General features: G+C 44.3%; 1 protein-coding gene across 2 annotated transcripts in view; it reads right to left on the bottom strand.

The window, feature by feature from the left end:
• Positions 1-15,656, bottom strand: part of RCOR1 (REST corepressor 1) — a 91,435-nt gene that overhangs the window by 32,449 nt on the left and 43,330 nt on the right. For both annotated transcript variants that reach the window (XM_052783219.1, XM_052783220.1), the window contains exon 3: positions 14,005-14,088. In XM_052783219.1, the coding sequence (XP_052639179.1) occupies positions 14,005-14,088 (84 nt within the window). The remainder of the gene's footprint in view (positions 1-14,004; positions 14,089-15,656) is intronic.

Genomic DNA, 15,656 nt, shown 5'->3' with positions numbered 1-15,656 from the left:
TAAAAGAAAATAAACCCCGCCTATTTAAAAGGGTATTCTGCCTTGGAAAAGCTATTTTTTCTTCTTGGGAAGATGTGATGTGTGTCAGAGGCAGGCGAGGAACAGGGAGTCAGAGCACAGCCATGTTTTCTGCCCCATGCTGCACCCACCTGGGCAGGCATACAGCCTCCTTTAACACTGTTTCTAGGAACAGAGAGTAGTAGTTACACAGACACAAAGGCTACTTAAAAATCACTTCATGCAACTGATGGCATGAGAGAATGTAGGCCTCAACTCCGTTGCATCTGCAGCAGGTGCTAAGGACCAGACGGTGCCATTGCATTAGGATTCTCCCTTGGCAGCGGGCCAGGTTAAGCACCCCTAGCCTCCAGCCACCTCTTCCCACCAGGGAGCCCAAACATTTGCCTGGACCCCCAGGGAACTGGACTGAGAAACTGTTCCACCTGAAAAAACAGCCAACCCTCTCCTGCTGCATTAGCTCCCTCACCCAAGTGGCAGTGAAGCCATACAAGCATTGAGTGGTGGTGGTTGAAAGTACAGAGACACGTTCCTACCTACCAGGAGGGGCAGTCCCAGACCCTCCTATCACCAGCCCTAGCTACGCAGGCTGCCCCTTCCTTCTCTTGCCCTAGGCTCTGGAGTCACTCAAGGCACCGAACAGCTGCCCACCACCAAAGCAGCATGCTATTCATAAAACAAGGAGTTTTACATTCTTTATATGGTTCTATACTACATAAAAATCACTTTGCTGGGAGGTTACACAAGCCTTAGAAGAGACAAGCCCTTGTAGTTCCAGCAAGCGATGAGACTGGCTCACCCACAAGCACGACTCATTCCTTGCCCTGGCACAGCACAGTGGGCAGGAACAGGCATGGCTATGTAAACTAGCATTGATGAGGAAAGAGTGGCTAACGGAACTACACCTGGAGCCTGGAAACTGCAGCCTCAGAGAGCATAAAACAAAGAATAAAATGGAGTGCCCCATTGCTGGGAGATTTATCCCTTTAAAAGCCCTGATACCTACCAAAAGCTTCCTTTCTCACACAAAGGCAACCCGTCCCCACCCAAGCAGTGCAAACTAATAAGTTAGAAAAGAAACACCATATTAGTCCCCCCCTTTTTTTTTTAATTATTATTATTATTTTTAATACTGCTCTTTGCATGGCCTGCATCTAAGGGCAAGTCCAAAGTTGAAACTCCAGTGATGGTTAAAGACCTGACTCATCTGCCTTTAGATTTTGCTATACCAGTAGGAAAGCTGTACTGCAGACACAGGTGTAATGACAAATCTAGCATAGTTTTTATAGCTTGCCAAAACTAATTTTAAACTGTTTACCTGGAAAGTTTTGCTAGTAAACATGCATTACTTTTAAAGCTTTTACCGACATATACTCACATACACTCATTCCTAAAGTCGCATCCTCAGCTGACACTATCACATCAAGAAAAGGCTCAACACACCATGTGTATCTGTGGGACAGTGTATTAACGAGGATTACCATAAAGAAAGCCAGCCAGCTGATGCTCTCTCGCCTCTCTTGCTCTCTGATGCTGCTGCTGTTCTCCTTCAGAAAGGCCATGTGGATGCCCATTGTAAGGGCATCCATGGAGGACCCTCTGGGAAGAAAGACTGCTTCTTGTATATACATCCATCACATTTAACCTTCAGTCAGAAATTTTCTGCACCATAGCACTGAACACCACTTTACTGGAGGAATGGCACAGTGTCCTGGTTTCAGCTGGGATAGAGTTAATTTTCTTCCTAGTAGCTGGTATAGTGTTGTGTCTTGGATTCAGTCTGAGAACAATGTTGATAACACACTGATGTTTTCAATTGTTGCTAAGTAGTGTCAATACCAAGTCAAGGATTTTTCAGCTTCTCATGCCCAGCCAGCAAGAAGGCTGGAGGGGCACAAGAAGTTGGGAGGGGACACAGCCAGGACAGCTGACCCAAACTGGCCAAAGGGGTATTCCATACCATGTGATGTCATGCCCAGTATATAAATTGGGGGGAGTGGGCCTGGGGGGATTACTGCTCAGGAACTAACTGGGCATCAGTCAGCAAGTGGTGAGCAATTGCATTGTGTATCACTTGTTTTGTTTATTCTAATTCTTTTATTATTATCATTATTACTTTCTTCCTTTCTGTTCTATTAAACTGTTCTTATTTCAACCCACAAGTTTTACTCCCCCCCCCCCCCCCCCCAAATTCTCTCACCCATCCCACTGGCTGGGGGGGAGCGAGTGAGCAGCTGTGTGGTGCTTAGTTGCTGGTTGGGGTTAAACCATGACACACAGGTTTCAGTATCTACAGAGCCCTGGGTACCACAAGCCCAGACATCTGCATATGTACCACAGAAGAGAAAAGGATGAGGGAGATCTGATGGGGCAGTAGCAAAGAGGAAACACTACCTCTGGGACCTAGCACAGAATAGGCAGAGCCACATCAGATCACCCGGGGACCTAATCTGTGACCATACGGGATCTGAGCATGGCTACCATTCAGCAGTGCAAACCTGATCCTAAATCAGACACAGGCACTGGACTGTATTAAATGTGATTAGCCAGAGCACTTGATATTGGGTTTGGAGCCCATGTAAGAACATAAAACCAGCACACATTAGCTTCTGGCAGGGAGGGAATACTCATTCCCACATATGACCTTCCAAGACATAGATGAGAAGTTACAGACAGGATAAATGCACAGAGCACGTGCCCAAACAACAAAGTGAGTTTATAGCAGAACAGCTCTTTGCATTATTCAGCACAATGCTCTCAATTCAGTCCGAGAAGCCCTAAAGCCAGATTTATTCTGCTGTCAAACCATGGCTTAAGTTAACTCTACTGAGAGGTTATAGCCTTGGATTATATACTTCAACTACAGGTAGCAACATGCCCAAGCAATGCAAGCAGCACCATTATCAATACAGTTGTGACAAGGGGTAGAATATTAAAAAAATTGTTTTATCAGATGGTTCAATGCAGGAGATGGTAACTTGGATTAGAAGAAACCTCCCTCATGCAAATTTTCTTATGGAATTATTATTTTTTGCACTCCTTGAGAATGCCTGATCCAGTGCATCCTTCCCAAAAGCTAGTTTCACCAATTTGAAAAAAACAGTTTGACACACACTGATGACAGAGTCAGTAGGAGACCACAGACTCAGACTACTAGCAGTCTTGATACAAGGCTTCAGTACTCTACATAGGAACATTCTCAGTTCTTCATCCACATCATGTGATATATGCTAAAATTCTTCTGCAAAATAGTCAGCGCAGACTACCATAAAGCTTGGTCAAGCAACCTGCTGTCAACCAGCTTCAGATGCCACCAAGGACTACCCAGACTCAAAGCCCTCTAAAGAGGATGAAACCTTCCACAAGGTCCATTTTCCACCCTCCAAAAAATTCTGAAAGCTCCTGTCTAAAACAGGAACTGTTATATTCCCCATTGCAGTAGGAATGCAAGCTAATAAAAGTACTGTATCAGAGCCAGGCCTCCTAAACAGCCTGGGTAACTCCACTTCCCCACGACACAGGGTCTTTGTGCATCATGAGGGCACACACACAAGGGGTGTGTGGGAGCAGAATAGCCATCAGGTTAAATTACAGCTCATTATTATTGTTACCGATAATAAAACCGGTGTCAAGAGAGTTGAAGCCATGCTGACCCCCTTTATAATGGATACAAAAGCAAAAGAAATTATCAATTTGTCCCCTAGCTACCTCCTTGAAGGATGTCACTTGGGCAGAAAGGAAGCATCAGGCAAGCCAGCAGGCAGCGAAAGGAAGGAAACGAGACGGAGTCACACAGAGGAGCTGCCCTCCGCAGATGTGCTGAGAGCCAGGAGCTGCTCGCGGAGGGGAAAGAGCCTCCAGCTGTAATTGCCTGCATTCAGCTCCTCAGCAGCTGGAACAGGAGAACCCCATGATCCTGAATGGCAAATGGTCAGGTCACAAAAGCACCACTTACTATTTCAGTTACCTTTTGCAGCCTGCCCCCTCACTTCCAAACCCGGCTATATGAGTAACATAATAGTCTCAGCAATCCAGATGGCCTCTACACTTGTGAACAAGTTGCATGAAACTTGCTTCCAGCAAAATCAGATGAAGAATGATAGGGACTAAGTGAAGGCAGCTTGATGTGGAGGGGAACTAATCCTTCAGGTTTATTTTCTGAAGTATTACTGAGATGCTTTTGTTCCTTCTACATCCACAGTTAAAAACCTGTTTTCAGATGTTTGGGGCTGGCCCCTTCTGAGAAGGCAAAGGCCTCCCACAACTCCACTCATTGCACTACTGTACCTGGGTGCTAAGAATGAAAAAAAATTAGGCCTCAAACTTGCTTTGAAAGACTCCATTTTCCTCACTTTCACATCAGCAGGGCGTAAGCAAGTTAGCGGGAAGCTGAACAACGGAGACAAGACAAACACTTCCAATGCACACAGTGCTGCAGAACCTAAAGAGAACAGCTTATCTTGAGAGCGGTTGTGGCTCTGCCCCCCAGCTGTCTGCCCCATCCCTCTCCTGAAAGTTTCTATTCTTGCTTCCTGCAAGAACAGTTCAGCTGCTTGATAAGCAGCTGCTTAATCACTTAGTAAGGCAGGCAATGAACTAAGGCAACATAAACAGGTGCCTATTACAGGTTAAGGTGCAGTGGTTTATGGAATTCCTGGTACCTTACCCCACACAACGTGAGAACCTGGGCAATAAACAGAGGTTTAGGTGAAGAGCCCTTTCTCCACCAGAGATCAGAAGCTACCTATGGACAAACTCATGTGGATTGCCCTACTATAGGCAGGCCAGCCTTCAGGAGACACTAACACTCAATACATCCATTCTTGCACCTGTTTACTTCCTACATGTCCGAAACCAAAGAGGCGCAAAGAAATGTTTTTGACCCCCCCAAGAAGTCCATGCAGAAAGACAGCAAGCTTACATAGCCATATCTTGGGCAACATAATCTTTATAGTAGCGTCTAAACCAAAGTATTAGTGTTATGTTGACCAATATTAAGGTATTCAAAAATACATAAAGTTAAGTCAATTTAGAATAAAATCAACTTATAGATTCACACAGCATATGCTGAAACATGGATTACATATAGGCCCTGGGCCATCAAGGCTGATCCTAAGAGACTGAGCAGAAAAGCCTATGATAAACCAATGCCACTAACTAGATCCTGGAATATCAGTGGTAGGTGGTCACAGCTCTTAGCCAGGATTTAGAAACCCAGTCCTTACAGAGAAGTAATTACATATTGCTACTAATCCTTGCAGTGCTAGAAAAGTCACTACTACCCTACCAGAATATGAATCTACATGAGAAGCACATGATCAGGAAAGTAACTTAACATGGAGAGCAAAACTAAGAGTACAGGAAAAATAACTTCTGGGAGTGGTTCCTAATTAGAGCAAATAATGCCACAGTAAACACATTATGGTGAGGGAAGCTCTGGCACATGTCCTTGAGAAAGCCTTGCTGCCCTGCCTCCTGCACTAGCACCTCTGTAAAGGTCACACTCAGCAGTGTATGAACTCATCACAGCAAGCTGTTATGGCCATGACCTCCTCAAGCATTCCTCAGTGGAGGACATACCCCACAAAAGCTCCTCCCTGCCTGCACACAGCTCCCATCACATCCCTATAAACATGCACTTGTTGGTGCCTTTGCTGACTAACCTTGCTCTAAGGACAAATTAAAAAAAACGTTACCCTCCAGTTTCCTGATCCTTCTTATTTTTCCCTCACAGCTACAGTAACAGACAAGAGGTCAGGAAAAAAGACCTTGTCCTCTGAAACGCTCTGAGCCTGCCATTCCCACCATTCCCACCAAGACCAGCAAGACTGGAGCGCACTCAGCCTGTCCCAGGGCTGGGTCCAAGCAGCACAAAATAGCTGCAGCCTGCTAAGTTCTCGTCATACTGGTCCTACAACTCACACAGCACCTATCAGGCTGGCTAAGACTGCTCCCAAACGTGTTTCAGATCAAGGCTTGCTGCCAGGGTAACTCTTAACACAGCTATCATCACTCCATTACATCCACATCATCTTGTCTCTAAACTTCTCTTAGGAAAAAAGCTTCTTCCTAGCTCCAGCACTAGTTCAATCCCCACAGCAGCAACAGTAGTGGCAGCCAGCATTTTCAAACTGGGTCATCTCGACACGTTCAGAGAAGGCCTGTTTCACACTGCAATAAAAAGGAGGAACAAACAGGTGGCAGGAGAGAACAAGGCACATGAAGAAACTGGTAACTGGCCACCCTCTAGCACAACAGCAAAAATTCCTCCAGGATAACACAGCTACCTTAGATAAGACATCCTTTTTCTGGATACTCTCCAACACATTCTCTCCTCCAGGTTTTTTGTTTGTGAGTTGTTGGGGTTTGGGGGTTTTTTTTGTTGTTTGGGTTTTTTTTTTCCCCCTGGATAAATAAATAAATAACCACAATCCACTGTACCTTGGGTGAAATCCATCCCAAACACACACCTTAGTCCTTTCAAACTAAATTTCTTTCCTGCCTCCAATATAAATCACTGCTGTGAAAGGGTTAAAATCTCATCTTAATTTAAATATGCATTCAGGATCCATAAATATCAACCTGCAGCAATAATGATGAAAGAGCTGCTCTGAGATTTCCACACAGCATTGCAACAGCACAGCAGATGACAAAGGGGAAACTGCAGCTAAGTTTGAGGCAACTCAGCCATTTCTGGGATACACCCATAGCCTTTGAAGCCTGGTATCTTCTTTTTGCTGTTCACAATATTGCTACTATAAGCATCAGAAGTTGCCTGAGCTAAAATGAAAAACTGCATCCCTTCACCTTCACCTTCTGAGCATTTTCTGAAGTGCAGCAACTGCAGCTGCTGGGAGAAGTGGCCATGACTTATTTCTACAGCTAAACTCAAGCAGAATCTTAAATTAAACACCAGTTCTCTCATTTCTGAATTCATGGAGTTATATTCTTCAGCTACTGTATTTGCATCCAAGCTTCACAGCTGCCAGGTTCACTGCATAATATGAAATTTGGATTAGGGATAAACGTAAACCCAATTCTGCTTTTCCATTAATCCTTTTTGCTGTCACTGGGACAGTCAACAAACTGATATTTCTAGGGAAGGCACGCAAACAAACAGCAAAATCATAAGTTTGGTTTTTTTGCTGTCTTCACTTGAGTGACAAAAGGTAAGCACCTAGCTTCAGGCAACAATTATAACCTCTGAAGTCCACCCCTCAGAGACCTGGAAGTCTTGGCTCTACCTGGCAGCTATATGTTAGGCTAACACTTTTCCTACTACCAAAAATAATAATAAAAAAAACTCAACAAAAAAATCCTCAGACACAAGCAGAAAAACCCCAAACAAGAAAAGCACAATACATACACTCCTTCTTTCAAAACCTCCCACAGCACTTAGCCAGCCACAAAAAAAAAAAAAAAAAAAAAAAAAAAAAAAAAGAGTAGAAGCTCAGCTAAGAGTTCAACAATACTTTTTTCTCTCTGGTGGCAAAGCCTAAGCAGCTCCCACTCTCCCGTCCCTGACCAAGGTGGCTGCACTCTCGCTGGGCAACAATGCAATCTTTCATGGGGTTGTGTTATAAATCAGGTCACAGAAACGATAGGGGTTGGAGAGGAGAAGGGACTAAAAATAAAACCACAATTCCAACTGTTTCAAGGATCCTGTTTACAGCATGGTGAAGAGGAGGGACTTAAAAAGCAGCTTTGCTGATGCTGAATACACACCTGACTATATCCTCTCCCTCACTGCTGCTGTCTGGGGATGGGTGCCTGTATGCCAGGGAGGGGGTGGCTCAGGTACCTCTAAAGCATTAATGCCTTCCATTTTAAATGCATCCTGTTAAACAGGGGCTTCACTTTCTAAAAAGGAGATTTTAAGATCAACACTTTCCCCAGTCTACTCTCTCCCATTTGTGGTTTTCCACTCACATTTATTTATTGCTAGGGCACCCTACACCCCAAGAAAAATGAGAACTGATGACAGTACTTGATGGTGTCGTATGCCGACAGAATTCACAGGTCAAAATAGGTGAGCAGAGGGCGAAAGGATATGTCCAAGCAGAAGCCCTTCTTAAAACAGGTATGGCTCAGCTACACACTGAAAACAGAGACTTGCCACACAAAGCATGATCAGACACACTCAGCAACCTGAGAAGACATTTTCCTGTCCTCTACTCTGGTAGTCATTTTAAGTTAGAAAATTCAGACAAAGGTCATTTCCAAGTTTGTTTAACATCCCCTTTAAAAGAGAAACTGAAGAATAATCATAGCCTGTTCTATGGAAAGATTGCCCCCTGAACTACAGCTGGAGACAGACTCTGGCCACTTACATCTGCAACCTGCCCTCAGAAATTTTGGGATTCACCTCACCTTCACAACAGAGGACAGCTACCAAAATTCACTCTCACCCAAAGAAGGCTGTTGACACCCTAATGACCAGTACACACTTACAGACTTGGTTGGGACATAGGCTTTTGAGATCCTGAATGCCAACTCATAGCTTCTTAGGGTGGAGCACTGCTGCTCCATGCTCCCAACCGTTACCCAGCCTGTGGCACAGTTAACTAAACCTTGCCCCATCCAGACACCACAGGGTTAATATCCCTAGTAACCATAGCAACCAGCACTTCTTCCTCCATCAGAGCCTCAGCTTGCACATTGCTGCCTTCCCAGCATCAGGTTTTGCAGCACATTTAGGGACCCCTCCCTTTCCCCCCAGCCACAGGCTTTGGCCAAGCACATCACAAGATGTTGGAGCACTCGCTGCTTCAGCTAATTCTGGCATTCCTCTGTCCCCATGTCCCCTGGGCACTTCCACCTCCCCTCTGTAGGGAGAAGGAGGCTATCTAAATTCTCTCCAAGTGCACCAAGGCAGGCATAATGTAAAGCAGGGAGCCAGCTGCAGCCTCACAGGAAGAGGTGCCACAGAGAAACGGAGCAAGGGACTAGTGAGCATCCAAAGCTGGCATGCCGATCAACCATCGGGTCAAACAGAAGCAGCACTGCAAGACCAGGGGACCCAGCTGCCATCCACAACCTGCTGTCCTATGGGTATCAGCGACAGTGCCTGCCTCTTCAGTGACACCCCATAAACTGCAAATCCACTGGAGACACCCACCAAGACATCAGTGAGAAACCAAAACTCCCATCTAGCAGCACACATATTCTGTCAGGAAGACAGCAGAAAAATTACTTTCAAAACAGAGCTTATCACTAGCAAAACAATACATCTTTCTCCTCTTGTAGTTCACCTTTGAACTGCAGATGCATAAAAGCAATCATCACATCCTATCCTCTTGCCTGGTTTCCATCCCTCACTCCTGGGCAGCTGCAGCACACCAGCACTTGCTCATTTCTAAACCAACCCAATGTCATTTTTATGGTTCCACCCATTGGCGTACTTGGCAGAGAGAGAGAGACACTGCTGTTTTATTAATAGCTTTGTGCTGGCCCAGCTCTATCCTGTGCAGGGTTTCCACAGCATTGTTACAATGCATTTTTCACTACTTCCCCCCTCCTTCCCCACATGCCACTCAAAGAGAACAGATGCCTGTCTTCCACCTAGCTGTTCCTGCTCCTCAATGTCACCTTGCTCAAGACCTCACCCTTCCTCCTCTTTCCCTGTCTCCCTCCCCACCCTCCATGACAGAGTCCCAGCACAGCCAGAACAGTTGCCCTCTGTGGCACCAAGCCCTCAGAGAGCCCCCTCAGGAGTCTCGTTTTGAGAGCAAGTTCTTTGTAAGAGGTGCAACACCAGCCACAGCACACAGGGTATTTGGAGCAGAGCTGGAAGAGGAGCACAGTTATTTTAAGTCCAAATGTTCAGCTACTGCACAATGACAATTCTTTCTTTCTTCTTCAAAAGAAACAGGACAAACTTCTAGCTTTGGGCTAACTTTGTGAACTACTCACTAATGGTGGCAACTGCTATGCAAGTGACCCCTCAAAGGCAGAAGTCTGGCAGTAGATATGGAACATGCTGGCAGCATTCAACTTTGGTATTAATATGGGCAAGGCAGTAAGTCGTTTGTACCGAGGATTAACGGTTAACAAGGCACAGGATAAAAAAAGGGATCAATGTGCCAACACATACTTTTGTTTGTTTTAATCTTCTCTACAATATCCATCATTTCATGGCATCCAGGCAAAAGGTTTCTCCAATGTGATTAAAACACTGTTCCAGCATATAGTGTGCATGGGACCCAAACAAGCTTTAACTAATCGTATGAGCCTGGAGCATCAGGTATGCAGATATGTACCAGGTCTTGGCTGACACACTGGTCTTTCCAGGATTTGTTTCAGCAGCTTAGGGAGGACCCTCCCACAGCCTCCACCAGTTTGGCCAGCCCTCTGCCAAACCCATCAGCGTGCATTGCTTTGAGCATTGTCACAGATCTGCTCACAGTGTTTTGTGGCACAGATTCACCTTTAACAGAGGTGGCTTCCAAAAGTTTCACTGATTGCAAAGAACTGTCCTGCTCACAAGACCTACCAGTTCACTCCAAGCTGACAGCTAACATGTGCTGCACTAACTTCCATCTTCACGTTGAGCCTCAGCCACAGGAACAGAAAAGAGTCCTGTGACTTAAAGAGTTCACCACAAGAACAGGCACAGGATGGATTCAAGGCTTTGAAGCACAAATGAAAGTAACAAGACACAGGTACCAACATGCTGCTGATTGGAAGGATTTGTTCACCCACACTTCAACCTGAACAGCAATATTAAGAATGGATGTGCTAGCTAGGATTCACAGTAGTTACAGCCCATGGGGCTAGACCAACCTCCTGGAGACCACAGCTCCTTCCACTTACAATTTCACAGTGCCAATGATTCCCTCCACCAAGGATAAACACACACGTCACGAAAATCCATGGTTTAAAAGGCATCAAGAGATAGAGAATCCATCACTTATCTGGATAACTTCCAACCCCCACACACTCAGGCATTTCATTTCAGTCCATGTGGACTTATTTTGCAGCCATCTATTTGTATTATGCATGTCTCTTACTGTGTCAAAATTTCCCTTTGAGAAAATAATTGACAATAGTCCCCTTTCAGTCTCTTCAGTAAGCTAAACAGATGGAGTTTGCTTCGTCTTCAGTTTCCAAAATGTTTCAGTAGCTCCCGTCTCCATCCTTTTCTCAGTTTTTGAACACTAAAGCCACTATTCTGAGGTTCATTTTCCTGAACACTGCTGAGTGCAGAGGCAGCAAACTGTTCCAGTGACTGCCTCACTCTGTTTACACCCACATCATCCATTGGGTCAAGCAGGACACCGGGAAGCTTTGTCAAACTACCTGCCCACTGTGGCCCCGAAATTGCTCTCCAAGCCACTTCTTTCCAAACATCAGCCTTGATGCAGAAGGCCAGAGCTTTCAGCACTGAGATTCATAACCCTACCATTAAGAGCCCATTGCATTGGCATCAGTCCAAGTTAGGAAAAGACCCAAAGCACTCTACAAGACTATCAGTAGCATTCATTTTATTTAGCATCCTGTCAGTCTATGGCTCATCCTCAATTTCTCTCCACAGCAATTCCCTATCAATTCCCATACTACTGATGGAAATGGTGATCATCATCAGTCCTCTTACACATCCCCACGGAGCCCATTTAATTAGGATTCACTATCAACAATGCCAAGACTTGTCAGTGAACTTGAGAGTAGCTGAAGAGACCTCCTGTCCCCTGATGTTCTTTCGTCACAAACCATAAAACACATTAGGGAACTCTGCTGGTAATACATTTAGTAAATGCTCTACAGCCATTGCAGAGCACTGGTATTTTGGAGGAGGTTCCCATCTTTTGAAAGGAACGGGGATTGAATCAGACTCTCATGCAATCAATGCCTAACAGCTGGCTGAATACATTAGAGCTGTAAAGTTATTTCTACCAATCAATCAATTTCTAGCCTCAAAAAGAACAAAAGCAGCTACCTTCAGCAGGATTTGTTTTTCACAGTTCATTTTTAGTAATGCCAGGTAGAGACAGGAATAGCTGATAACCTTTTGGTAGTGTCAGCTCCAATTGCCTCAAGACAAAGCAATGACCAACCAGCCCACTCTCACCCTGTTCTCGCATTGCCCGCATAGCTGCCCTCTCCCCATCTGCTGCAGTGTTTCCTGCCACCCCAACGTCCCCTCAACCATCTCTCCCAATGCTCCTTTGGTTTTTTGTACTACTATTAGATGCTGAATTTCACAACTCCATCCCTCTATATCAATTAGGCACCTGGGAGATATTTTGTGTGTCATGTATGGCGCAAGAGCATCATACTTCTCTCCCTGGAACACCATATGAAATATCTATTAATTTTTTTCTCTTATCTTTTTTGGAAGGTGAAATCACTGATGAGCCTACACTCTTACTAAAATTTTGAGTCTTCTGAGAAATTTCTTCTTGCCCTCTTATACTCATATTGTTTTCCCCAACTTTTTTATTGTACCAGCAACAGTCAACTGCCACCTAGTTTTTATTCATCAGTGTCACACCACATTTTTAATTACCTCTTAGGTTCATGACATCATCTTAGCAGATATTATTATATCCTTTTTATGCTCTATAATATCCTTGCATATTTTTGTGCCAATTACCACAGAATATTGAGTCACAGATTATTTTACTCAATTCCACATATCTTCACTCCTTTTCCTCCTTCATTCTTTCTTCCCTCTCCAAGAAACCTGTTTCCTATCAGGCAGGAGTTAAATGTTCCAAAGCTGAGCTGAGATTCAAAAGACACTCAGACTTCAGAGGCAGCTACAGGAATCCTGCCACAGACAACCCATCAACAGTCGTTCCTTTTGGTGAAGGCTACAGTTTCTTGCTTTTACACCTTTTTAGAGGTTTCTAGCTGTAGATAACTGTCAAATATATCCCTCTCCTCATCAGTCTTATTTAGTTCAGCATCCAATAGCCAGTAGGGAGCAGACAAGAAACCACTGGTAGGAGAGAAGGCAGACATGATCCTTGCAAAGCCCTTTTTATCTGTTGATCACAGTACCATCACCCTTCTGTAATTTAAGGGGCAACTTGCTCAGTGGAACAAATGCCCCAGGGCAGAGCCCAGCCCTTTCATGACAGAGCCAGTTTGTGCACAGTCTCTACTGCCTTAATTTGCAAATGCCACTACATCCTCACAAGTGTCTTGTGATGCATCTTAGCCCTTGGGTCTAAGGGAGAACCAGGTATCAACTTAATAGTGCCACCACAAACAACTGCAGAGGAACAGGAATGCAAGATTCTTATTCTTGGTCACAGAATCAGAAAGGAGAGAAAAAAAAAAAAAAGGTATGAGCACAAAGTCAAAAATAGCTCCTTTCAGCTCGCTCCCCCAAAAGCACTTAGGTTTAGTTACTGCATTCAAACAGCAGCCCTTTAATCAAGGAGTCCTACTTATTCATGAGGAGAACTGTAGCTAGACAAACCTTTCAAACACTAGTTCTGCCATCTGGCAGCAGTACTGAGACTTGTTCCCAGACACAGAGTGCTAGTAATTGCCCTCACGTGGAATTCCAAGGCACTGCAATTGTTCTGGCATTTAAACCTCCATGGGCTCCAGATGTGGATTTTATTTGTGCCTTTGTGGGAAAAAGGTACTGCTAATTACCATATATTCCCCCCCTGCCAAATACTTTTCATTTTGCTCTCCCCAGTTATTTCTGTCATCTTCTACAGCACCAGCAGCTAAAAAGCAGATCATGTAAGCCCGTGGATAAATATCTTAAAGAATTCATACCAAGGAAGAAAGTGTGTCACGTTTCTCCTGCTTTCCCTGCCTCCGTGGATCTAACGCTCTGAGCAGCTGCCCAGCGGGAAACGAAGATCTTCAGGGGGATTGCTTTGTAGGCTTTTCTTTTTTCAAATTAATTTCAAATCATAATGGAAAGGTCACAGACATAACCTCTCCACTGAAAGTGGCAACTTTGCATTCTTGAAGTGATACATGTAAGGGAAAGGGAGAATAAAACTATTTGAAGAGACTTACATTTTGCTTCAGACAGATTCTGGTTAGGTGACCAGACCAGCATGCCAAGATTCTCTCTCTCCTGACTTCGCCTTGCGAGTTTGGCTTAAGAGAAAAAAACAGATACAAACCAAGTTACAGAGAAAGTAATTTCAGATGCAAAATGGATACAAAAGTGACTTATCACACATCTGCAGCTTTTAATCAAGATACAAAACCCATCCGCAGAGTTAAAACCCCATCTTCCCATTCAGACCTGAGGCTTTTCCTTGTTTCTTCGATGCATCACCCCCTATATAACATGACAGATACCGCACACTCACTCTTTCATGCAAGTACACTAAGAAGCATATGTTAGATCTAAATTAAAAGTTAATTAATGTTTCTCTTCCAGCATACTTGATTATTTTTCTTCCAGCCATCGTTAATGAAAAAGGGAGGAGCTAGGCTTAGGCAGCAGGCTCCAAGCCCTTGACATCATAAGCCTGTACTGTGCAGCTAGATTACCACTTCAGGGTACGCACATGCATGAACCTCCCAGATTTCACTTCTGACCGCCTCCTCCCCTGCCCCAGCAGCCTTTCTAGGCCTCCATCTGCCATACAGACAGGAACACCCACCCAGGTGACACTGGGTCCCCCAGGTCAGAATCAGGTCCTCTTCTCAACTGCTCCAGAGAAATTCTTGTGCATTCACACCCACGCTGCGTACGCACACCCACACACAGAAAGCAAGTCCGTTTTTAACCAACTTAACACCTGGCTACCATAAGAGCTCTGAAAGTCTCAAGTGAAGAACCACAGCTGCATAATTTGAAAGAGCAACCTCAAGCAAAGGTACATTTCAACAGCAAGTTCTTGTGAATCTGCTGTTGTTCAGTCACAAGCAGTCAAAAGAGGACGAGAAGAGAAAGAAACTTGCTCTGTTGAGTCAGCACACACACAGCCAGCTCAACTACCCACCCTGGCCGACAGAAACTTGCAGGTCTTGTTATGAACGAGTGCCTACAGTACTACTTCCACTACAAAACATCACACAACACTGAAGTTTTATGCAATATTTCAACACAATGCTATTTTCTCTGCACTGTGCAATTAGACGTACAACCACCACTTCATGATGCATTAAACAAACAGGTCAGAAAAGAGCTAGTAACACAAAATTACATTACAATGCTATGAACGGTCATGGTTTGACTAGTGTTTTTAACCTGAAATCTGCTCAGCTAAGAACAGTCAGGGTTTAGATGACAAAAATATTCTAACATTAAATTTAAAGCACAAATAGCATGTATTAAAAATAACCAGTTGCCAGCAACATATTTACATTGAGCTAACAATTTTTTTCATAGCAAACACCATGATTATCTTCCACAGTTTCTTGGTTGTTTTTTTTTTTTAAATAAGGTTAGCAACTGCACATACAAGGTATTTTGTGCACTGCACACATTCATTACTTTCTACACTAGGCAGAAAAACAGGAGTGAGAAGAGACAACAGCCTCTGGAGGGGAGAGATGGGGGGGTGGAGACCAGGTCTATAAACAGAACGTGAAGGGTGTCTGAATTTAAAATTACAATACTGAATTTTAAATTACAAGTTCACACACCACCCCCCACCCCCCCCAAAAAAAAAAAAAAAAGAAAGAAAAAAAGAGTCTTGAAACATTGGGGA

Source organism: Harpia harpyja, chromosome 3 (assembly GCF_026419915.1).
Source record: "Harpia harpyja isolate bHarHar1 chromosome 3, bHarHar1 primary haplotype, whole genome shotgun sequence".
Lineage (NCBI taxonomy): Eukaryota > Metazoa > Chordata > Aves > Accipitriformes > Accipitridae > Harpia > Harpia harpyja.
The sequence above is the reverse complement of the archived record's forward strand: the minus strand, read 5'-3'. Positions and strand labels throughout refer to the sequence as shown.